Genomic DNA, 22,683 nt, shown 5'->3' with positions numbered 1-22,683 from the left:
AATGACAGTGCTAGCCTTTTGGGGGCCTCAGGAAGGAATATTTTTGACCACAAACTACAGAACCAAGACAGGCAAGTTCTTATGATAAAAAAACAAATAGGGCCCCTCCTTGAGCTGCTCAGGGCCCTAAGCAATTGCTTAGTCTGCATTTGCCGAGCGCCTGTTCTGGGTGAACTCCACCTTGCCTCTAATTAGATACTCTTCTGGATATAAGGAACTAACATGGACTCCTGTGCATGACAGCAGATTCTGATAGTGATTTTCCCTGAGTCACCCTCATTCTGGGAAGAAATTCAAAGCAGAATGACAGAAATGGAAGTAGGCTTATTCGTGTGTTGACACCAAGGAAGTTAGTAGGATGATACCAGGAAGGTATCTTGCCCATAAACATTTAAGATGAAAGGAACTGCAGGGTGTAAAGTGCATGTCATCCTAAGTGGGACTGAGAATTGTGTAATTGATTAACCATGATCAAAGCCATTACAACAATTCAAGGAATTAGCCAGGCAAGAAAATATTTTGTTTGGTCAATGATCAGGTCTCAGTTCATAAAGGGTGTTTCCTCTCCTTCCCATTGGCTAAGAAGGTGTATAAAAGTGCTCAGAACTGCAGGTTGTTCTAACCACTTCTCCTGACTTCATCCCCTTTGTGAACTGGGTGAGTCTATTTAACTCAATTTTCTCCAGTGGCTGCTTTAGTGATAGTTTTAACTACGGACTGAATCCTGCATTAATAGTATGTGATTTTTGATCTGTTGGAGCAGAGGGTTCTTTGCTTTCGGTAAGAGACTTTCTGTAGCTTGTCAATTGAAGACCTTGGCGGATGCAGTCTTAAAAATAGCAGGGTGGGATTTCCAATGCTACGTGTTGCATTGGGAATCTCCATTCATAGTAATTAGAACTAGGGATTGGATAGGGAATTCCTCAGCCTCAGTCCACTTTGCTACTCTGACTCTTTATATATAAATGCACATTGCCAGATCCTGAGCTGACTTCACTGGATTCACAAAGGGTTACCTGGGCTGATGATCTGACCCTGCTGTTTCCATAAAACAATGGAGATCAATGTTCAAATATAACTGTTGAACAGCAGCTTGATTGCATAGATAGAGCTGTGAGTATAACTGAAACTAGAATGATCAGATGTCCTGATTTTATAGGGACCGTCCCGATATTCAGAGCTTTTTCTTATATAGGCTCCTATTACCCTCCACCCACTGTCCCGATTTTTCACACTTGCTATCTGGTCACCCTAATTGAAACCAAGAGTTTTCAAGCTATGTAGATGTTCTCCTCCAGGGCAAAGCTAGCCTCTGCTTTAGGTGTGTTAGAAAGAAACTCTCCTTATGGGTAATTTACTCCATAATAGACAACTTGAGAGTTCTTATAGGTTTATCTGAAGCATGTGTTGTTGCACAGGAACAGAGAGGGGATACTGGATGAGATATAACAATGATCTTATCCAAAACGACGATGTTAACTTTTTATTGTTACTGCTTTAACACTGTGTCTCCCACCTCTCAGATAGGTGCCCTCAACACCAGCTTAGTGTCTTTTACTCTTTGCTTGTACAGTGCTCAGTACAATGGGAAGAAATGGGAGCAGATATAGAGCCTGTAACAAACAGACCTACCTAGCATCTATTACCATATTATATGAGCTGGGAATATCCTATTTCACTACAAATTGTGTGTAACTGTGTGTACTCTGCTCCCCACTGTGTGTTTCAGGTACACTACAATCACAAAAGATGTCTTCCAGCAAAGCTCTGTGTTACCCACGCCCACCATGTTATCCCGACATCTGCCCAGACCCATATGTTGATGCCTGGAACGAGCCTTGTGTCACATCATGCGGCGACTCGAGCGCAGTGGTCTATGCACCACCGGTTGTCGTGAGATTCCCAGGACCTATTCTTGCTACCTGCCCCCAAGACAGTGTTGTGGGAAGCACCTTACCAAATTTACCCTATGGATATGGGGGCCCATATGGGGGTGGTAGTTTTGGTGGCTCAGTCAGTTCTGGGGGTGCTTATGGAGGTGGATATGGAGGTGGATACGGTGCTGGCTATGGAGGTGGATATGGTGGTGGATATGGGGGCTTATACGGGTATGGGAAGAGATATGGTAGGAAGTGCTATTCTTCCCGCTTTGGAAGTTGTGGCCCATGTTAAACCCAGAAGAAAGATCCACGGAACAAGAAACACCCAGGAAAGAAAAATGGGACATGATTTTCAAATCTACAGCTACAAGAAAGATGGCAAAATATCTTGTCTGAAATGTGTCACTTTGGAGACAGTGATTGGTTGTAGCTCTTATTGTAACCCCAAAAATACATTCTCAGTGCTCTACATTAATTCACTCTGTAAGTGCAAACTCTGATGCTTATTCGCATTAAAAATATTTTGCATCACAATATTGGTCTTGTGGTTTTCCTCCATTCTTTCTTTCCAAAGCATTCTGGGTGAAATTCTCCCCTGTGCAGATGGTCTTTACCAGCCCTATGCACTAATCAATCCCTCTCAAACCCATAAGTAAGAAGAGAATTAGGTACATTACTTGATCAATAGCATTGTGCAGGCCCTCTGCCAGGAAGGGGAATTACTCCCTTTGTTGCACATGTCTCAGATAGAATCAAACTAAATAAATGACTCTTCAAAATGGGGACCATCTGAAACTCTGGGCTTGTCTAGCGAGCAGCACGATGGGGCTCTGAACACACTGCTGGTATCCTGGAGATATTAGAGTTCAAATTATAACTAGGAAGGTTATTAAGAATGAGGTGTGCCTCATTTCTAGTCCCAGCCTTTCCACTGGAGTGGCCTTGGGCAGTTGAATTGAGCTCTGAGCATCAGTCATCATTTTCTCCGGTAAGAAGATAATAACTACTTGTGTCATATCTGATCTCATAAAGCAGTGGAACCGTAAAGTGCTATGAATGAGATAGGCAGCTGTTTTGTTAGTGTCCGAAGCTGTAAACAGATGGATTAGGAGCTATAGGAAGACCGGGAAACAGCGATTTTCTCTGTTTTGTCTTACAGTCCCAGGTACCTCTCTAGTCCACAGAGCTGGGGGATATGGTTTCCTCCCATCATCCCAGCTCAAATCCAAAATAAATGTACACCCCTGCAAAAACTACATACGATCCAAAATTGTGACAAAATGTACCAGAACATGTGCAGTGCAAAAAAACCCAGTGTCTTGATATTAGTATCACAACAATGTAGATTCAGCAGGTATATGCCAATACAATCTTGCAAGGTTAAAACCAAATGCTTGCCCTAAATCTTGCCCACCAGTGCGTAGGCGCATCAAGACAAATGTTTAGGTCAAGCCAAACTGTGTTTGGGTTTCCACACATTTCAACTTTTCTACAGCAGAGAGAAAGACTGAATAACTGTCTGATCCTTCCTAAGCTGAACCAAAAGTATTTGAGAGCTGTGAAGCTATCTCACAGTCAACAAGCATGCTCCCTAGAGTCAGAGGAGAGACCCCTACCTTAACCCAACTCCAAGCTTCCTGTAACTGATCAGGAGTGGCAAGAAGCCCGTGACATCCATGCAGGGAAAACAAATCCAACCTCGCTGGCCAACGCCCCACTGTGGGATACTTGGGAGAGCGAAGGGGGAAATGCCTCCGCTGAATGTTACATATGGAGAGGAAGGTATTAATCTAACCAAGAGCACTCAGGGAATCTATGATTAGAGCCGAGACCAAGATTTTCAAAAGGGACTAGTGATTTGTGATGGGCCCTTTCTGATATTCCTTAGAACTTGCTATCTCCGATGGAATCTCCAAGAATGATTCTCAAGTTGGATGCCCAAAACTGAGGCATCCAAAAACACAGGCAGTTTTAGAATTTCATAGTTCCGGTAGATATATTGGATAGATTAAAGGCTTGGCTTTGCCCGGTCTTTGGTACAAGACACAGATCAGGATTCTGTTCTATCTGGTATCAAGTATCAGAGGGGTAGCCGTGTTAGTCTAGATCTGTAAAAGCAGCAAAGAATCCTGTGGCACCTTATAGACTAACAGACGTTTTGGAGCATGAGCTTTCATGGGTGAATACCCACTTCATCGGATGCATGCACCCGACGAAGTGGGTATTCACCCACGAAAGCTCATGCTCTAAAACGTCTGTTAGTCTATAAGGTGCCACAGGATTCTTTGCTGCTTGTTCTATCTGGGTAACTCTTCAAGATGGCAACTGTCACAGACTCTGCACTTGTGTAGCGAGCAGCACAATAGGTCCCTGGACAAATATTTAGGTCAAGCCAAACTGTGTTTGGGTTTCCACACATTTCACAGTGCATAATCAACCATCCTGGCAATATCAGAGTTCATCTTCTGAGGGATGATTCTATTTCTCAGAACGAAGTCAATAAGGATAGTGGCTGAAGGTCCAGGTGGCTTCACTAGGAGCAGAGACTTTTTTATTTAACTCTCCCCCTATATTACCCTGGGATAAGATGACATTGTACACAGCTGTCAATTGAGACCTCTGATGGAAACACAGGGCGAATGGTTGGTTCTACTGATTCTTCACATGGACCTCAGGATCCACATGTTCAGGGAATGCATTTTCAAAAGGAACCAAAAGGCTTTTTTCTCCATTGCCCTAAGCCTAGCATTGTTCTTTACACTAGGGCAACAGGGGTGAAAACATGGTATCAGATCAGAGCCTGAGCACTACATCAGGAGCAAAGCCATAAAGGCAGAAGTGATTCAACAGTGCAGATTTTGTAGCTTTTGTTTATCTTGAGTCAAGTGTAAAATCCTACATTGTCCTGCTCTAATTGGCTCTGGTGAGGTCTCGGATGGAGTATTATGTCCTGTTCTGGGCAACAGACATCAGCAAGAAAGATGTGGACCAATTAGACAGAGTCCACAGGAGAGCTACAAAAATGGTGAAAGGTTTAGAAAACCAGAACTATGAGGAAAGGTTAAAGAAACCTGGGCATGCTTAGAACTCAGAAATGAAAACTGGTGGTTGGGGGAAGATGGGGCAGAAATCTGATAACAGTCTTCATGCATGTTCGGGGTTGTTATAGAGAAGATGGTGATCAACTGTTCCCCATGTGCGCTAAAGGTAGAACAAGGAATTATTGGATTAATCTGCAACAAGGGAGATTAGGTAAAATATAAGCGTAAACTTTCCAGCTGTAATGATGTCTAAGCATTTAAGCTTTGAAGGGAGGTTGTGGAATCCCCGTCACTGGAGGGTTTTAAGTCCAGGATACACAAACACCTGTCAGGGATGGTCTAGCTCTCCTTGGTCCTCCCTTAGCCCACAGGGTAGGACAACATGACCTCTCAAGGTCTCTCCAACTCTATGTTTCAAGTATTTTATAATTCTGTAGAATGTTTGAAGCAGGGAAATATATTCTCACTGAAAGTCATTTATTCAGTTTGATGCTATCTATAACAAGTGTAACAAGGGGCAAACCCTCCCACCGCCCCGTGCAGAGGGCCTGCACAATGCTCTTGAACGAGTAATACACTTGATCCTTTCCTTACTTATGGGCCTGAGTGGGATTGATTAGTACGTGGGGCTGGTACTGGCCATCTGCACAGGGGAGAATTTCACCCAGACAGGAGCGGGGCCAGGGTTTTTGGCGCCTAGGTGGGGGTCCTTCCGCGCTCCCGGTCGTTGGCGGCAATTCTGCGGCAGGGGGGTCCTTCCGTGCTCCCAGTCTTCGGGGCACTCCGGCGGCGGGTCCCGGAGCAAGTGAAGAAACCGCCGCAGAATTGCCGCCGAAGACCCGGAGCGTGGAAGGACCCCCCGCCACTGAATTGCCGCTGAGGGCGGCAAAATGCCACTCCCCCAAATCCTAGTGCCCTAGGCGACCACCTAGGTTGCCTAAATGGAAGCGCCGGCCCTGCATCAAGAGTGCTTTGGAAAGAAAAAATGGAGGGGAAAGGAAAACCAGAAGGCTGATATTATGATGCAGTATAATTTTTAATGGGAATGAGCTTTGGAGTTTATAATTTACAGAATGAATTAATGCAGAGTACAGAGAATGTATTTTCCACGTTACAGTAAGAGCGACAACCAGTCACCATCTCCAAAGTGATAAATTTCACACAAGATGTTCTGCTGTCTTTCTTGCAGCTATACATTTGAAAATCATGTCCCATTTTTCATCAAATTAAGCTAATTGTTGTGGACCTTTCAGTCTCAAAGAGGACAAAGCACAATATGAGCATAAGAGTAAGCGGCACAATTATTAGACCATACAGTTAAGGTAACGTGTAACAAGGGAAGACATTGATAGGCCTGATTTACACACAGCCCCCTCTGATTTCATGTGGAGTTGTAGGTGCTCATTTTCCATTAGCTAAGAGGTGAATCTCCATCATCTTTCATTTCCTGGTTGTTTCTTATTCCGTGGATCTTTCTTCTGGGTTTAGCATGGACCACAACTTCCAAAGCGGGAAGAATAGCACTTCCTACCATATCTCTTCCCATACCCATATAAGCCCCCATATCCACCACCATATCCACCTCCATAGCCACCACCGTATCCACCACCATAGCCAGCACCGTATCCACCTCCATAAACATCCCCAGAACCGATTGAGCCACTGAAACTACCACCTCCATATGGGCCCCCATATCCATAGGGTAAATTTGGTAAGGTGCTTCCCACAACGCTGTCTTGAGGGCAGGTAGCGAGAATAGGTCCCGGGAATCTCACGACAACCGGTGGTGCATAGACCACTGCGCTCGAGTCGCCGCATGATGTGACACAAGGCTCATTCCAGGCATTAACATATGGGTCTGGGCAGATGTCAGGATAACATGGTGGGCGTGGGTAACACAGAGCTTTGCTGGAAGACATCTTTTGTGACTGTGGTTTACCTGAAACATACAATAGGGAGCAGAGTAAACATTACACACAATTCTAAGTGTTTCTTGAGGCCACTTTAATACTAAATCTTCATCTTAAACCTTCAAAAATCTTTCCTGTCACATTCCGAGTAAACCAGCTTTTCCCTGCTCGAGGCAACCATTAAGCTGTGGAGAACGCCTATGAAATGAGTGATTATTATCTCTGTGGCAGGTACAGGCTCAGCTGAAGTGACTTGACTACATTGCTTAGCGAGTCACTGGGTGCCCTGGGAGAAGGAATGACGCCCTCCTGATTGAGACTAATGATAGAATTGAGCACGTGAACTCCAGGATCTCCCAAATGCTACTAATGAGAATGGTCCCCCATGTTACTGCACCCTCTATATGCAGAGAGGAGAATCCCCAAAACTAATATTTGGAATGGGTGGCTCCCAATCCCATATGAAGATTTGAAAATCCCAACCTGTTATTTCTAAGAAGGATGCTCAGCAAGGATGCTCAGCAATTGACGAGCTAGAGAAAGTCTCCTACAGAAAGCAAGATGCTCCCTTCTCCAACATCTCTAAAGTCACAGAGTATTGGTGAAGGATTCAGTTCATATTTAAAACTATCACTAAAATAAATAGACTTACCCAGTGCACCAAGGGGATGAAGTCAAGAGAAGTGGATAGAACCACTTGCAGTTCCAAGCACTTTTATACACTTTCCTGGCCAATGGGAAGCAGAGGAAACACCCCTTATGCACTGAGACCTGATCATTAAGCAAACCAAATGTTTTCTTGCCTGGCTAAGTCCTCGAATTGCTGTAATGGCTTTGATCATAGTTAATCAGTTACTCAATTATCAATCCTAAATAGGATGACGTGCATATTACACCCTGTAGTTCCTGTCATCTTTAATCTTTATAGCAATATAGTTTCCTGGTATCATCCTACTAACTTCCTTGGTGTCAACACAGGAATAAATTTAGTTCCATTTCTTTATTCTGCTTTGAATTATTTCACAGTATGAGGGTGACTCAGGAATGTATCACTAGCAGAATCTACTGTCCTGCACAGGATTCTGTGTTAGTTCATAATATCCAGACTAGAATCTAATTAGTAGCAAGGTGTTTAACCTGGAACTCCTTGGTGAATGGGAGAGTTTATTCGGCATGCTTAAAATCCCCATCTGTAACTCTTAACTATGTGTTTGAGCCAATATATATTTTTAAATCCTTGGATGAATTTTTAATCCGTTCAATAGTCTTGAAGCCAGCCCTTCTGAGTTACAATACTCTCCTGGAAACAGGGCAGTACATGCCCTAGGTTTAAGTTAAATCCCTCCTATGTTTTCAAAATGGAAGTGAAGCTGGATCAAAGTGGTTCATATTATTTATGTTCACTCCTGATTTTCAGCCGAATGCTATTAGACATTCCAGTCTGAGGAGATGTCCAGTCAAGTAATCAGTGGATTTAAGTTAGGCACTCACATGAGCATCACAACAGAACACCGAAGGCCAAACTATGGCAGGCTTCTTTCCAATGCATTGAGATAACTTCAAATAAGGCCCTGTGGTTGGCAATCATCTCCTCAAGAAGGGGCCAGCTAAAGACTATGCACCATTTACATTTCTTTTAAACATCCAATGTAGGGCTAAAGAGGAATCAAATGGAGCGTAGATCTCTGAGTTAGCCCGCTGCTCTGGAGATAGTTTCATTCTCCTGTGCTTGGAAAATCAGTTGTGAAGCAACCTACTGTGATGGGACTTTTGAATCCAGGACAATGACTTTCTTCCTCTTTACACCACCTGAAAATCTGGCCCTTGATTTCAAGTAATAAGTAATAAGTTCCTAGGCACTATATCTTAGCCATGATGAATCTTCTCGTCATCTTTGTAGGAAAAGCATCCTCAATTCTTTGTCTATACATTTCTTAACAAGCAGTTATGACACTAGTTGAAAGCTCTCATGTCTTTCAATGTAAAGAGAGAAGCATTGAAGCCGGAGATTTCAAAAGTGACTGGAGATTCATGGTGCCTGCTTGGGATACCTTATAGGAAATTGGGCTCCAGAGAACAGGAACTGAGCACATTTGAAATGCCGGGATCTTCATGGTGTTCAAAGTAGGGCACCAATATCACTAGTCACTTGAATATCTTGGCCTTGTGTTTAGCGAGAGAAGTCTTGGTCATTGTTGCAAAATCATTAACCTCCCTTTAATTTACCTGGTAAGCTTCATAGAGTCTTTTCTTCTTCCTACTGCCCTGGTTCCAGAAAGTGCTGCTGAAGGTGTAGATAGCAGTTCAAAAACTATGGGCAATGGTGGGGTAGTTTCTAGAAGAGAAGGACCTTGCATCCTTTGCTAAGGTAGATCATACCCTGGATTAGTCTAATTTCTGCTGGAAGCTCATTCCTCAACTATCTCGCCATGACTAAGTGGGCTTTATTTCCATCTCTCATGTGAGTCTTTCTGGACTTTCTTTGTCAGGCGCATTGCCCCAGAAGAAAACCACCCTCTTGTGGTGATCCAGTTTCAAGATTTTAATCTCAAACCTTTACAGAGCATTGCAGTAGGGGGATCTTCGTTGTCCTGTTCTGAATCCCAGGTGAGTCCGTAACCTTAAATCGCTGACCACTTAACTGGACATCCTTTCAGACTTGAATGTCTATTAGCATTAGGCTGAAAATCAGGGTTGAACAGAAATAATATACACCACTTTTGATCCTGCTTCAGTTCTACTTTGAAAGCTTAGGAGGGATTTAACTTAAGCATTGGGCATGATTTGGTCGTGTTTCTAGGAGAGTATTGTCACCCAGAAGGCCTAACTTAAATCCACTGATTATTTGACTGGACATATCCTCAGACTGGAATGTCTAATCTCATTAGGCTGAAAATCAGGGGTGAAGATAAATAATATGAACCACTTTGATCCTGCTTCACTTCTATTTTGAAAACTAAGGAGCGATTTAATTTAAGCCTAGGGCATGTACTACCCTGTTTCCAGGAGAATATTGTAACTCAGGAGGGCTGGCTTCAAGACTATTGAGCAGATTAAAAATTCATCCAAGGATTTAAAAAATATATTGGTTCAAACTCTCCAATCCACCCAGGAGTTCCAGGGGAAAGACCTTGCCACTAATTATTTTCTAGTCTGGATATTATGGACTAACATGGAATCCTGTGCATGACAACAGATAGTGCTTGTGATACGTCCGTGAATCACCCTCATACTGTGAAATAATTCAAAGCAGAATAAAGAAATAGAAGTAAATTTATTCCTGTGTTGACACCAAGGAAGTTAGTAGGACGATACCAGGAAACTATCTTGCTATAAAAATTAAAGATGACAGGAACTACAGGGTGTAATATGCATGTCATCCTATTTGGGATTGAGAATTGAGTAATTGATTAACCATGATCAAAGCCATTACAGCAATTCGATGACTTAGCCAGGTAAGAAAACATTTGGTTTGCTTAATGATCTGGTCTCAATGCATAAGGGGTGTTTCCTCTGCTTCCCATTGGCTAAGAAAGCGTATAAAAGTGCTTGGAACTGCAGGTGGTTCTATTCACTTCTCTTGACTTCATCCCCTTGGTGCACTGGGTAAGTCTATTTAACTCAATTGGTTTTAGTGATCGTTTTAAATATGAACTGAATCCTTCACCAATACTCTGTGACTTTAGAGACGTTGGAGAAGGGAGCATCTTGCTTTCTGTAGGAGACTTTCTGTAGCTCGTCAATTGCTGCGTGTGGTGGATGCAGTCTTAGAAATAGTAGGTTGGGATTGGGATTGGGATCCCCCCATCCATTCCAAATAATTACTTTTGGGGATTCTTCTCTCTGCATATAGAGGGTGCAGTACCAAGGGGCCCTATTCTCATTAGTAGCATTTAGGAGATCCTGGAGTTCACGTGCTCAATTCTATCATTAGTCTCAATCAGGAGGGCGTCATTCCTTCTCCCAGGGCACCCAGTGACTCGCTAAGCAATGGTAGTCAAGTCACTTCAGCTGAGCCTGTAACCTGCCACAGGGATAATAACCACTCATTTCATAGGCGTTCTCCACAGCTTAATGGTTACCTTGAGCAGTGAAAAGCTGGTTTACTCGGAATGTGGCAGGAAAGGTTTCTGACGGTTTAAAAAAGAAGATTTAGGGTTGTATTGGAGTGGCATCAAGAAACAGAGAGCTCTGAATCTCTGTAGCACTCAGAATTGTGTGTAATGATTACTCTGCTCCCCACTGTGTGTTTCAGGTATACCACAATCACAAAAGATGTCTTCCAGCAAAGCTCTGTGTTACCCACGTCCACCATGTTATCCCGACATCTGCCCAGACCCATATGTTGATGCCTGGAACGAGCCTTGTGTCACATCATGTGGTGACTCGAGTGCAGTGGTCTATGCACCACCGGTTGTCGTGAGATTCCCAGGACCAATTCTCGCTACCTGCCCTCAAGACAGCGTTGTGGGAAGCACCTTACCAAATTTACCCTATGGATATGGGGGCCCATATGGAGGTGGTAGTTTCAGTGGCTCAGTCGGTTCTGGGGGTGCTTATGGAGGTGGATATGGTGGTGGATATGGTGCTGGGTATGGCAGTGGATATGGTGGCTTATACGGGTATGGGAAGAGATATGGTAGGAAGTGCTATTCTTCCCGCTTTGGAAGCTGTGGCCCATGTTAAGCCTTGAAGAAAGATCCACGGAACAAGAAACAACCAGCAAATCTAATAGAAGATGAATATTCCCCACTCACCTAATGGACGATGAGAATGTACATCTCCATATGACATCACTGGAGGCTGTGTACTAATCAGGCCTATCTACTTTGTCCCCTTGTTATATGCTACCTTAACTGTATGGTCTAATGGTTTTGCAGCACCTCTTGTGCTTTGTCCTATTTGATGCTGAAAGTTCCACAACAAGAACTTAATTTGATGAAAAATGGGACATAATTTTCAACTGTACAGCTGCAAGAAAGGCAGCAGAACATCTTGTGTGAAATGTATCACTTTGAAGACAGTGACTGCTTTTAGCTCCTATTGTAACCCCGAAAAATGCATTCTCTGTGCTCTGCATTAATTCATTCTGCAATGTAAAGTGCACTGCTCATTCCCATTAAAAATTATGTGGCATTACATTATTGACTTTCTGGTTTTCCTTTCTCCTCTATTCTTTCTTTCCAAAGCACTCTGGGTGAAATTCTCCTCTTTGCCGATGGTCTGTACCAGCCCTATGCACTGCATCCATCACACTCAAGCCCATAAGTGAGAAGAGAATCAGTTATATTAATTGGCCAATAGCACTGGGTAGGTCCTCTGCATAGGAGGGAATTACCCCCTTGTTACACTTGTCTCTGATAGAATGGGAATAAATTAATGACTTTCAAAAAGAATATATTTCCCTGCTCTAAATATTCTATAGAATCACAGAATTCTGTAAGGATAAGGGTGGAGGACACCTTCAGAGGTCACGTAAAGGGCAACAAAAATGATTAGGGGTATGGAACAGCTTCCGTATGAGGAGAGATTAATAAGACTGGGACTTTTCAGCTTGGAAAAGAGACGGCTAAGGGGACATGCAATTGAGGTCTATAAAATCATGACTGGTGTAGAGAAAGTAGATAAGAAAGTGTTGTTTACTACTTCTCATAACACAAGAACTCTGGGTCACCAAATGAAATGAATAGGCAGCAGGTTTAAAACAAACAAAAGGAAGTATTTCTTCACCCAACGCACAGTCAACCCATGGAACTCGTTGCCAGAGGCTGTTGTGAAGGCCAAGACCATAACAGGGTTTAAAAAAAAACTAGATAAATTAATGGAGGACAGGTTCATCAATGATTATTAGCCAGGATGGGCAGGGATGGTGTCCCTAGTCTCTGTTTGCCAGAAGCTAGGAATGGGTGACAGTGGATGGATCACTTGATGATTCCGTTCTATTCATTCCCTCTGGGGCACCTGGCACTGACCACTGTTGGAAGACAGGATACTGGGCTAGATGGACCTTTGGTCTGACCAGTAGGGCCATTCTTATGTAGTCCATCTCTCTACACTGAGACAGGACCAACCACACCTAAATGATCCCTGATGTGTTTGTATAACTTGGAATCCCCAGTGACGGGGATTCCATTACTTCCTTTGAAAGCCTAAAATCACAGCTTAGCTATCATGATAGTTAGAAAGTTTATACTTATATGTAACCTAAATGTCCCTGTTGCAGATTCAGTCAATTACTTCTTGTTGTTTAGTGTACATAGAGAACAATTGGTCACCATCCTCTCTATAAGAGCCCTGAACATACATGAAGACTATTGTCAGATCTCTCCCTCTGTTTTTGATTTCTGAAGCTTAAACATGCCCAGTATTTTGTAACCTTTCTTTATAACTAGTGAACAACAAGCTAGTGAAGAACACACAAAGCTACTGATGAACAAACAAAAGGGTAACTTCTCATGTTACACTGCTGTCATTCTGGAGTTACTCTGTAGAGCCGTGGTTCTCAAACTAGGGCCACCGCTTGTTCAGGGAAAGCCCCTGGCGGGCCGGGCCAGTTTGTTTACCTGCAGCCTCTGCAGGTTTGGCCAGTCATGTCTCCCACTGGCCGCAGTTCGCAGCTCCAGGCCAATGGGGCCTGTAGGAAGGGCGGCCAGCACGTCCCTTGGCCCGCGCCGCTGTCTGCAGCCCCCATTGGCCTGAAGCGGCAAACAGCTGCCACTGTGAGCCACATTCGGTTGAAACTGCGGACACGGCAGGTAAACAAGCCAGCATGGCCCGCCAGGGGCCGTGTAACATTATAGAGAGGATGGTGACCAATTGTTCTCTATGTACACTAAACAACAAGAAGTAATTGACTGAATCTGCAACAGGGACATTTAGGTTACATATAAGTATAAACTTTCTAACTATCATGATAGCTAAGCTGTGATTTTAGGCTTTCAAAGGAAGTAATGGAATCCCCGTCACTGGGGATTCCAAGTTATACAAACACATCAGGGATCATTTAGGTGTGGTTGGTCCTGTCTCAGTGTAGAGAGATGGACTACATAAGAATGGCCCTACTGGTCAGACCAAAGGTCCATCTAGCCCAGTATCCTGTCTTCCAACAGTGGTCAGTGCCAGGTGCCCCAGAGGGAATGAATAGAACAGGGAATCATCAAGTGATCCATCCACTGTCACCCATTCCTAGCTTCTGGCAAATAGAGACTAGGGACACCATCCCTGCCCATCCTGGCTAATAATCATTGATGAACCTGTCCTCCATTAATTTATCTAGTTTTTTTTAAACCCTGTTATGGTCTTGGCCTTCACAACAGCCTCTGGCAACGAGTTCCATGGGTTGACTGTGCGTTGGGTGAAGAAATACTTCCTTTTGTTTGTTTTAAACCTGATGCCTATTCATTTCATTTGGTGACCCAGATTTCTTGTGTTATGAGAAGTAGTAAACAACACTTTCTTATTTACTTTCTCTACACCAGTCATGATTTTATAGACCTCAATTGCATGTCCCCTTAGCCGTCTCTTTTCCAAGCTGAAAAGTCCCAGTCTTATTAATCTCTCCTCATACGGAAGCTGTTCCATACCCCTAATCATTTTTGTTGCCCTTTACGTGACCTCTGAAGGTGTCCTCCACCCTTATCCTTACAGAATTCTGTGATTCTATAGAATATTTAGAGCAGGGAAATATATTCTTTTTGAAAGTCATTAATTTATTCCCATTCTATCAGAGACAAGTGTAACAAGGGGGTAATTCCCTCCTATGCAGAGGACCTACCCAGTGCTATTGGCCAATTAATATAACTGATTCTCTTCTCACTTATGGGCTTGAGTGTGATGGATGCAGTGCATAGGGCTGGTACAGACCATCAGCAAAGAGGAGAATTTCACCCAGAGTGCTTTGGAAAGAAAGAATAGAGGAGAAAGGAAAACCAGAAAGTCAATAATGTAATGCCACATAATTTTTAATGGGAATGAGCAGTGCACTTTACATTGCAGAATGAATTAATGCAGAGCACAGAGAATGCATTTTTCGGGGTTACAATAGGAGCTAAAAGCAGTCACTGTCTTCAAAGTGATACATTTCACACAAGATGTTCTGCTGCCTTTCTTGCAGCTGTACAGTTGAAAATTATGTCCCATTTTTCATCAAATTAAGTTCTTGTTGTGGAACTTTCAGCATCAAATAGGACAAAGCACAAGAGGTGCTGCAAAACCATTAGACCATACAGTTAAGGTAGCATATAACAAGGGGACAATGTAGATAGGCCTGATTAGTACACAGCCTCCAGTGATGTCATATGGAGATGCACATTCTCATCGTCCATTAGGTGAGTGGGGAATATTCATCTTCTATTAGATTTGCTGGTTGTTTCTTGTTCCGTGGATCTTTCTTCAAGGCTTAACATGGGCCACAGCTTCCAAAGCGGGAAGAATAGCACTTCCTACCATATCTCTTCCCATACCCGTATAAGCCACCATATCCACTGCCATACCCAGCACCATATCCACCACCATATCCACCTCCATAAGCACCCCCAGAACCGACTGAGCCACTGAAACTACCACCTCCATATGGGCCCCCATATCCATAGGGTAAATTTGGTAAGGTGCTTCCCACGATGCTGTCTTGAGGGCAGGTAGCGAGAATTGGTCCTGGGAATCTCACGACAACCGGTGGTGCATAGACCACTGCACTCGAGTCACCACATGATGTGACACAAGGCTCGTTCCAGGCATCAACATATGGGTCTGGGCAGATGTCGGGATAACATGGTGGACGTGGGTAACACAGAGCTTTGCTGGAAGACATCTTTTGTGATTGTGGTATACCTGAAACACACAGTGGGGAGCAGAGTAATCATTACACACAATTCTGAGTGCTACAGAGATTCAGAGCTCTCTGTTTCTTGATGCCACTCCAATACAACCCTAAATCTTCTTTTTTAAACCTTCAAAAAGCTTTCCTGCCACATTCCGAGTAAACCAGCTTTTCACTGCTCAAGGCAACCATTAAGCTGTGGAGAACGCCTATGAAATGAGTGGTTATTATCCCTGTGGCAGGTTACAGGCTCAGCTGAAGTGACTTGACTACCATTGCTTAGCGAGTCACTGGGTGCCCCTGGGAGAAGGAATGACACCCTCCTGATTGAGACTAATGATAGAATTGAACACATGAACTCCAGGATCTCCTAAATGCTACTAATGAGAATAGTGCCCCATGGTACTGCACCCTCTATATGCAGAGAGAAGAATCCCCAAAAGGAATTATTTGGAATGGATGGGGGGGATCCCAATCCCAATCCCAACCTACTATTTCTAAGACTGCATCCACCACACTCAGCAATTGACGAGCTACAGAAAGCAAGATGCTCCCTTCTCCAACGTCTCTAAAGTCACAGAGTATTGGTGAAGGATTCAGTTCATATTTAAAACGATCACTAAAACCAATTGAGTTAAATAGACTTACCCAGTGCACCAAGGGGATGAAGTCAAGAGAAGTGAATAGAACCACCTGCAGTTCCAAGCACTTTTATATGCTTTCTTAGCCAATGGGAAGCAGAGGAAACACCCCTTATGCACTGAGACCTGATCATTAAGCAAACCAAATGTTTTCTTACCTGGCTAAGTCATCGAATTGCTGTAATGGCTTTGATCAGGGTTAATCAATTACTCAATTCTCAATCCCAAATAGGATGACATGCATATTACACCCTGTAGTTCCTGTCATCTTTAATTTTTATAGCAAGATAGTTTCCTGGTATCGTCCTACTAACTTCCTTGGTGTCAACACAGAATAAATTTAGTTCTATTTCTTTATTCTGCTTTGAATTATTTCACAGTATGAGGGTGATTCATGGATGTATCACAAGCACAATCTGTTGTCATGCACAGGATTCCATGTTAGTCCATAATATCCAGACTAGAAAATAATTAGTGGCAAGGTCTTTCCCCTGGAACTCCTGGGTGGATGGGAGAGTTTGAACCAATATATTTTTTAAATCCTTGGATGAATTTTTAATCTGCTCAATAGTCTTGAAGCCCGCCCTTCTGAGATACAATACTTTCCTGGAAACAGGGGAGTACATGCCCTAGGCTTAAATTAAATCCCTCCTTAGTTTTCAAAATAGAAGTGAAGCAGGATCAAAGTGGTTCATATTATTTATCTTCACCCCTGATTTTCAGCCTAATGCGATTAGACATTCCAGTCTGAGGATATGTCCAGTCAAATAATCAGTGGATTTAAGTTAGGCAGTCACATGAGGATCAGAACAGAACACCCAAGGCCAACCTATAACAGGATTCCTCTGGATTTGCAGCGAAAACTGGGGGTTGTTGAACGGAAAGGGTGAAGTGTTCTATAAAGGCTTAAGATTAAAATCTTGCAACGTCATCTCTATCCGTGATCTGAAAAGGCCGTGGTGTTCTTCTGAGACAATACTCCTCGCAAAGCTCAGGAAGACTCACATGAGAGATGGAAAAAATCCTACTTAGTAATGAGGGAGGATTACTGAAGTATGAGCTTCCAGAGGAAGAGAGAGTAAAATATGCTCTATTTTAGTACAGGATGCAAGGAAGTCCATGTCACTTACAAACTAAACATTTTTTGCACAGAAAACTCCCCCGATTACTGGCAATTGTTGTGTTCCCTCTTTCAGGGTATTAGTTTATTCTCACTCCCGGACTGTATGATATGCACATGGAACCATGGACATTGCTGTCCTGCAATTATTCCATTCCAGTTCTTTAAAACTAGTCTTGTATCAGTTTAAAATTTATCCTGGAATCTCATCAGGGAGGTGGGGATATTTTCTACATATGATTAGGATACCCACCTAGAGCTATTTAATATGGGCCCTTATCCCATACCCAGTGAAATCCAAGGGCATCTTTCCAATGCATTTAGATGACTTCAAATATGGCCCTGCGGTTGACAAGCCTCTCCTCAAGAATGGACCGTCTAAAGATTATGCACAATTTACATTTCTTTTAAACATCCAATGTATGGCTAAAGAGGAATCAAATGGAGTGTAGATCTCTGAGTTAGCCCGCTGCTCTGGAGATAGTTTCATTCTCCTGTGCTTGGAAAATCAGTTGTGAAGCAACCTACTGTGATGGGACTTTTGAATCCAGGACAATGACTTTCTTCCTCTTTACACCGCCTGAAAATCTGGCCCTTGATTTCAAGTAATAAGTAATAACTTCCTAGGCACTACATCTTAGCCATGATGAATCTTCCCGTCATCTTTGTAGGAAAAGCATCCTCAATTCTTTGTCTATACATTTCTTTAACAAGCAGTTATGACACTAGTTGAAAGGTCTCATGTCTTTCAATGTAAAGAGAGAGGCATTGAAGCCGGAGATTTCAAAAGTGACTGGAGATTCATGGTGCCTGCTTGAGATACCTTATAGGAAATTGGGCTCCAGAGAACAAGAACTGAGCACATTTGAAATGCCAGGATCTTCATGGTGTTCAAAGTAGGGCACCAATATCACTAGTCACTTGAATATCTTGGCCTTGTGTTTAGCGAGAGAAGTCTTGGTCATTGTTGCAAAATCATTAACCTCCCTTTAATTTACCTGGTAAGCTTCATAGAGTCTTTTCTTCTTCCTACTGCCCTGGTTCCAGAAAGTGCTGCTGAAGGTGTAGATAGCAGTTCAAAAACTACGGGCAATGGTGGGGTAGTTTCTAGAAGAGAAGGACCGTACATCCTTTGCATCCAGGATCATACCCTGGATTAGTCTAATTTCTGCTGGAAGCTCATTCCTCAACTATCTCGCCATGACTAAGTGGGCTTTATTTCTATCTCTCATGTGAGTCTTCCTGGGCTTTCTTTGTCAGGCGCATTGCCCCAGAAGAAAACTATCCTCTTGTGGTGATCCAGTTTCAAGATTTTAATCTCAAACCTTTACAGAGCATTGCAGTAGGGGGATCTTCGTTGTCCTGTTCTGATTCCCAGGTGAGTCCGTAACCTTAAATCGCTGACCACTTAACTGGACATCCCTTCAGACTTGAATGTCTATTAGCATTAGGCTGAAAATCAGGGTTGAACAGAAATAATATACACCACTTTTGATCCTGCTTCAGTTCTACTTTGAAAGCTTAGGAGGGATTTAACTTAAGCATTGGGCATGATTTGGTCGTGTTTCTAGGAGAGTATTGTCACCCAGAAGGCCTGGCTGGAAAGCCATTGAACTGACTGAAAAGCAGGGGCGGCTCTAGATATTTTGCCACCCCAAGCACGGCGGCATGCCGCGGGGGGCGCTCTGCCGGTTGCCGGTCCCGCGGCTGCGGTGGACCTCCTGCAGGCACACCTGCGGGAGGTCCACCGGAGCCCTGCCTGCCACCCTCCCGGCGACCGGCAGAGCGCCCCCTGCGGCATGCCACCCCAAGCACTCGCTTGGCATGCTGGGGCCTTGAGCCGCCCCTGCTGAAAAGGCATCAATGGATTTAAAAAACATATTGTCTCAAACACATAGTGAAGAGTAATGAGTGGGGATTCTAAGCATGCCGAATAAACTCTCCCGTCCGCCAAGGAGTTCCAAGGGTAAACTCCATCTTGCTGCCAATTAGGTACTTGTTTGGATATAACAAACTAACATGCAATCCTGTGCATGACAGCAGATTGTGCGAGTGATACACCCCTGTGTCACCCTCATACTGTGAAGTCATTTAAAGCAGAAGAATAAAAATGGAACTAAATTTATACCCATGTTGACACCAAGCAAGTTAATAGGATGATACCAGGAAGGTATCTTGCCCATAAAGATTTCAGATGACAGAAACTGCAGGGTGTATTGTGCATGTCATCCTATGTTTGACTGAGAATTGAGTAATTGATTAACCAAGATCAAAGCCATTACAACAATTAGAGGAATTAGCCAGGTAAGAAAACATTTGGTTTGTATAATGATCAGGTCTCAGTGCATAAGGGGTGTTTCCTCTGCTTCCCATTGGCTAAGAATGCATATAAAAGTGGTTGGAGCTGCAAGTGGTTCTATCCACTTCTCCTGACTTCATCGCCTTCGTGAACTGGGTAAGTCTATTTACCCAATTGGCTCCAATTGTTGCTTTAGTGATAGTTTTAACTATGGGCTGAATCCTGCACCAACACTACGTGATTTTTGATCTGTTGGAGCAGAGTGCATCTTGCTTTCGAGAAGAGACTTTCTGTATCTTGTCAATTGAAGACCTTAGTGGCTGAAGTCTTATATATAGTATGTTGGGATTTTCAAATCTTTATATAGATTGGGACCCTTTCCTTCGCAGTAAATGGGGATTGGACAGGGAAATCCTCAAGGAAAAGTGGCCAGTAGCTTTGTAGATGAAGAAAAGTTTGTGGATGGGACCCAAAGAAATAGGAAAGTTGCTTGGCATGGAAAGGAGGAAGACAGACTGTCTGAAGGCTTCCCAAGGGTTGGTTAGGCAGAAGACTTAGGGTGAATGGTGAACAGGGTTAAAGGGAAGAAATGAGATCAGATATGGATTTTTTTTAAATAGACCTTCTAATAATCTATTACCATATTAAATCAGCTGTGACTCTGCTATGCCACTGTGAATTGCATGTTTTCTTTACCCTGTCTCTACTGTGTGTTTCAGGTCTATCACAATCTCAAAAGATGTCTTCCAGCAAAGATTTGTGTTACCCACGCCCACCATGTTATCCCAACATCTGCCCAGACCCATACGTTGATGCCTGGAATGAGCCTTGTGTCACATCATGCGGCGACTCAAGTGCAGTGGTCTATGCACCACCGGTTGTCGTGAGATTCCCAGGACCAATTCTCGCTACCTGCCCTCAAGACAGCGTTGTGGGAAGCACCTTACCAAATGTACCCTATGGATATGGGGGCCCATATGGGGGTGGTAGTTTCGGTGGCTCAGTCGGTTCTGGGAGTCTTTATGGAGGTGGATACAGTGCTGGCTATGGTGGCGGATATGGGGGCTTATACGGGTATGGGAAGAGATATGGTAGGAAGTGCTATTCTTCCCGCTTTGGAAGCTGTGGCCCATGCTAAACCCAGAAGAAAGATCCACGGAACAAGAAACAACCAGGAAATGAAAGAGACTATGGAAATTCACCTCTTAGCTAATGGAGAATGAACACCTAGAACTCCACATGAAATCAGTGGGGGCTGTGTGTACATCAGGCCTATCAATGTCTTCCCTTGTTACACGTTACCTTAACTGTATGCTTTAATAATTGTGCAGCTTACTCTTATGCTCATATTGTGCTTTGTCCTCTTTGAGGCTGAAAGGTCCACAACAGGTAGCTTAATTTGATGAAAAACGGGACATGGTTTTCAAATCTACCGGTGTGAGAAAGAGAACAGAACATCGTGTGTCAAATGTGTCACTTTGGAGGTAGTGACTGCTTGTAGCTCCTATTGCAACCCTAAATATACAGTCTCTGTGCTTTGCATTAATTCATTCTGTAAGTGTAAACTGCACTGCTCATTCCCATTAAAAATTATACTGCATCATAGTATCGGCCTTCTGGTTTTCCTTTCCCCTCCATTCTTTCTTTCCAAAGCACTCTGGGTGAAATTCTCCCCTGTGTCAATACCAATCCCACTCAAATCCATAAGTAAGAGGAGACTCAGGTACATTAATTGGTTAATAGAATTATGCAGGCTCTCTATGGGGGGAATTACCCTGTTGTTACACATGTCTCTGATAGACTCTAACTAACTAAATACATTTCAATTACAATATATTTCTCGGTTCTAATTATTATACAGAACGGTAGAATCTTTGAGACAGGGCTAGAAGGGACCATTAGAGGCTGTCTAGTCCAGCTTCCTGAGCTGAGGCAGGACCAAGTAAACGTAGACCATAGACCAACCCTTGCAGGTGTTTGGCTGTCCTCTTCTTAAAATCCTCCAGGGATGACGATTCTATAGCTTCCTTTGAAAGCCTAAAATTAGTGCTTAACTATCATTAGACTTAGAAATTTTATGCATATCTATAACCTAAGACTCCCTTGTTTCAGATTAAGATAGCTATTCCTTGTATTTCCTTTAGTGATCACTGAGAAGAATTGATCACCATCCTCTCTAGAACAGCCCTGAACATACATGAAGACTGTTAGCAGATGCCCAATTTTCATTTTTCAATTCTAAACATGCCTGGTTTTCTTTAAAGTTTCCTCATAGTTCTGGTTTTCTAAACCTATCTTCATTTTTGAAGCTCTCCTCTGGACTCTCTCCAGTTGGTCCACATCTTTCCTGCTAATGTCTGTTGCCCCAAACCAGACACAATACTCCATCTGAAACACCATCACACAACTAGTTAGAGCAGGACAATTTGCTTCCTAAATTATAGGACTTTGCACTTGTATTTATTCAGTTTCAGCTTGTTGATTTCAGATTCATTCTGCGATTTGTCAAGCTGATTTAGAATTCAAATCCTGCCTTCAAAGTGCTTGCAACCCCTCTCAATTTGGTGTCATGCACTAATTGTCTAAGTCTTCTCTTCATACCATTACACAACTCATTAATGAAAATATTGCATAGTACAGGAACCAGGACAACCTTCTAAGTGTCCCTGCTACATATGGCCTCCCACATAGGAAATAAACCATTGATAATTAGTCTTTGAGTCCTGACTTTCAGCCGGTTAGGCACCCACTTGTTAGAAATTTCATCTCAACCATAAATTGATAAGAATGAGATAGGCAGCCTTTTTGTTAGTGCCTGAAGTTGTAAACGGAAGGATTAGGAGCTATAGGGGAGAAGGACCAGGAAACTGGGATATTCACTGTGGTGAGTCTTTCAGTCCCACCCACCTCTCAATTCCAGAGAGCTGGGAGACATATATCCCTCCCATCATTCCACCTCAAATACTGACTATAT

General features: G+C 43.2%; 4 protein-coding genes across 4 annotated transcripts; 2 read left to right on the top strand and 2 right to left on the bottom strand.

Annotated features, from left to right (window-relative positions):
- Positions 1–636: 636 nt before the first annotated feature.
- Positions 637–2,287, top strand: LOC120390640 (scale keratin-like). The gene is made up of 2 exons (XM_039513395.1): positions 637–657; positions 1,730–2,287. Exon 2 carries the CDS (start codon positions 1,750–1,752, stop codon positions 2,170–2,172), a length of 423 nt encoding a protein of 140 aa, XP_039369329.1. The 5' UTR covers positions 637–657; positions 1,730–1,749; the 3' UTR covers positions 2,173–2,287.
- A 4,118-nt stretch (positions 2,288–6,405) lies between these two features.
- LOC120390511 (scale keratin-like) lies at positions 6,406–7,502 on the bottom strand. The gene is made up of 2 exons (XM_039513244.1): positions 7,484–7,502; positions 6,406–6,860 (listed from the first exon to the last, which is right to left on the bottom strand). Exon 2 carries the CDS (start codon positions 6,838–6,840, stop codon positions 6,406–6,408), a length of 435 nt encoding a protein of 144 aa, XP_039369178.1. The 5' UTR covers positions 6,841–6,860; positions 7,484–7,502.
- Positions 7,503–10,419: 2,917 nt separating this feature from the next.
- LOC120390664 (scale keratin-like) lies at positions 10,420–11,517 on the top strand. The gene is made up of 2 exons (XM_039513441.1): positions 10,420–10,437; positions 11,087–11,517. Exon 2 carries the CDS (start codon positions 11,107–11,109, stop codon positions 11,515–11,517), a length of 411 nt encoding a protein of 136 aa, XP_039369375.1. The 5' UTR covers positions 10,420–10,437; positions 11,087–11,106.
- A 3,712-nt stretch (positions 11,518–15,229) lies between these two features.
- LOC120390675 (scale keratin-like) lies at positions 15,230–16,315 on the bottom strand. The gene is made up of 2 exons (XM_039513460.1): positions 16,298–16,315; positions 15,230–15,660 (listed from the first exon to the last, which is right to left on the bottom strand). The coding sequence occupies exon 2, from the start codon at positions 15,638–15,640 to the stop codon at positions 15,230–15,232; it is 411 nt and encodes a 136-aa protein (XP_039369394.1). The 5' UTR covers positions 15,641–15,660; positions 16,298–16,315.
- Positions 16,316–22,683: the final 6,368 nt, after the last annotated feature.

The sequence above is a fragment of the Mauremys reevesii genome, linkage group 24 (assembly GCF_016161935.1).
Source record: "Mauremys reevesii isolate NIE-2019 linkage group 24, ASM1616193v1, whole genome shotgun sequence".
Classification (NCBI taxonomy): domain Eukaryota; kingdom Metazoa; phylum Chordata; order Testudines; family Geoemydidae; genus Mauremys; species Mauremys reevesii.
Note: the sequence above shows the minus strand (reverse complement) of the source record. Positions and strands in the feature narration are given on the sequence as shown.

Coding starts and splice junctions, on each gene's coding strand:
- LOC120390640 (XM_039513395.1), top strand. CDS start 1,750: ATGTCTTCCAGCAAAGCTCTGTGTTACCCACGCCCACCATGTTATCCC.
- LOC120390511 (XM_039513244.1), bottom strand. CDS start 6,840: ATGTCTTCCAGCAAAGCTCTGTGTTACCCACGCCCACCATGTTATCCT.
- LOC120390664 (XM_039513441.1), top strand. CDS start 11,107: ATGTCTTCCAGCAAAGCTCTGTGTTACCCACGTCCACCATGTTATCCC.
- LOC120390675 (XM_039513460.1), bottom strand. CDS start 15,640: ATGTCTTCCAGCAAAGCTCTGTGTTACCCACGTCCACCATGTTATCCC.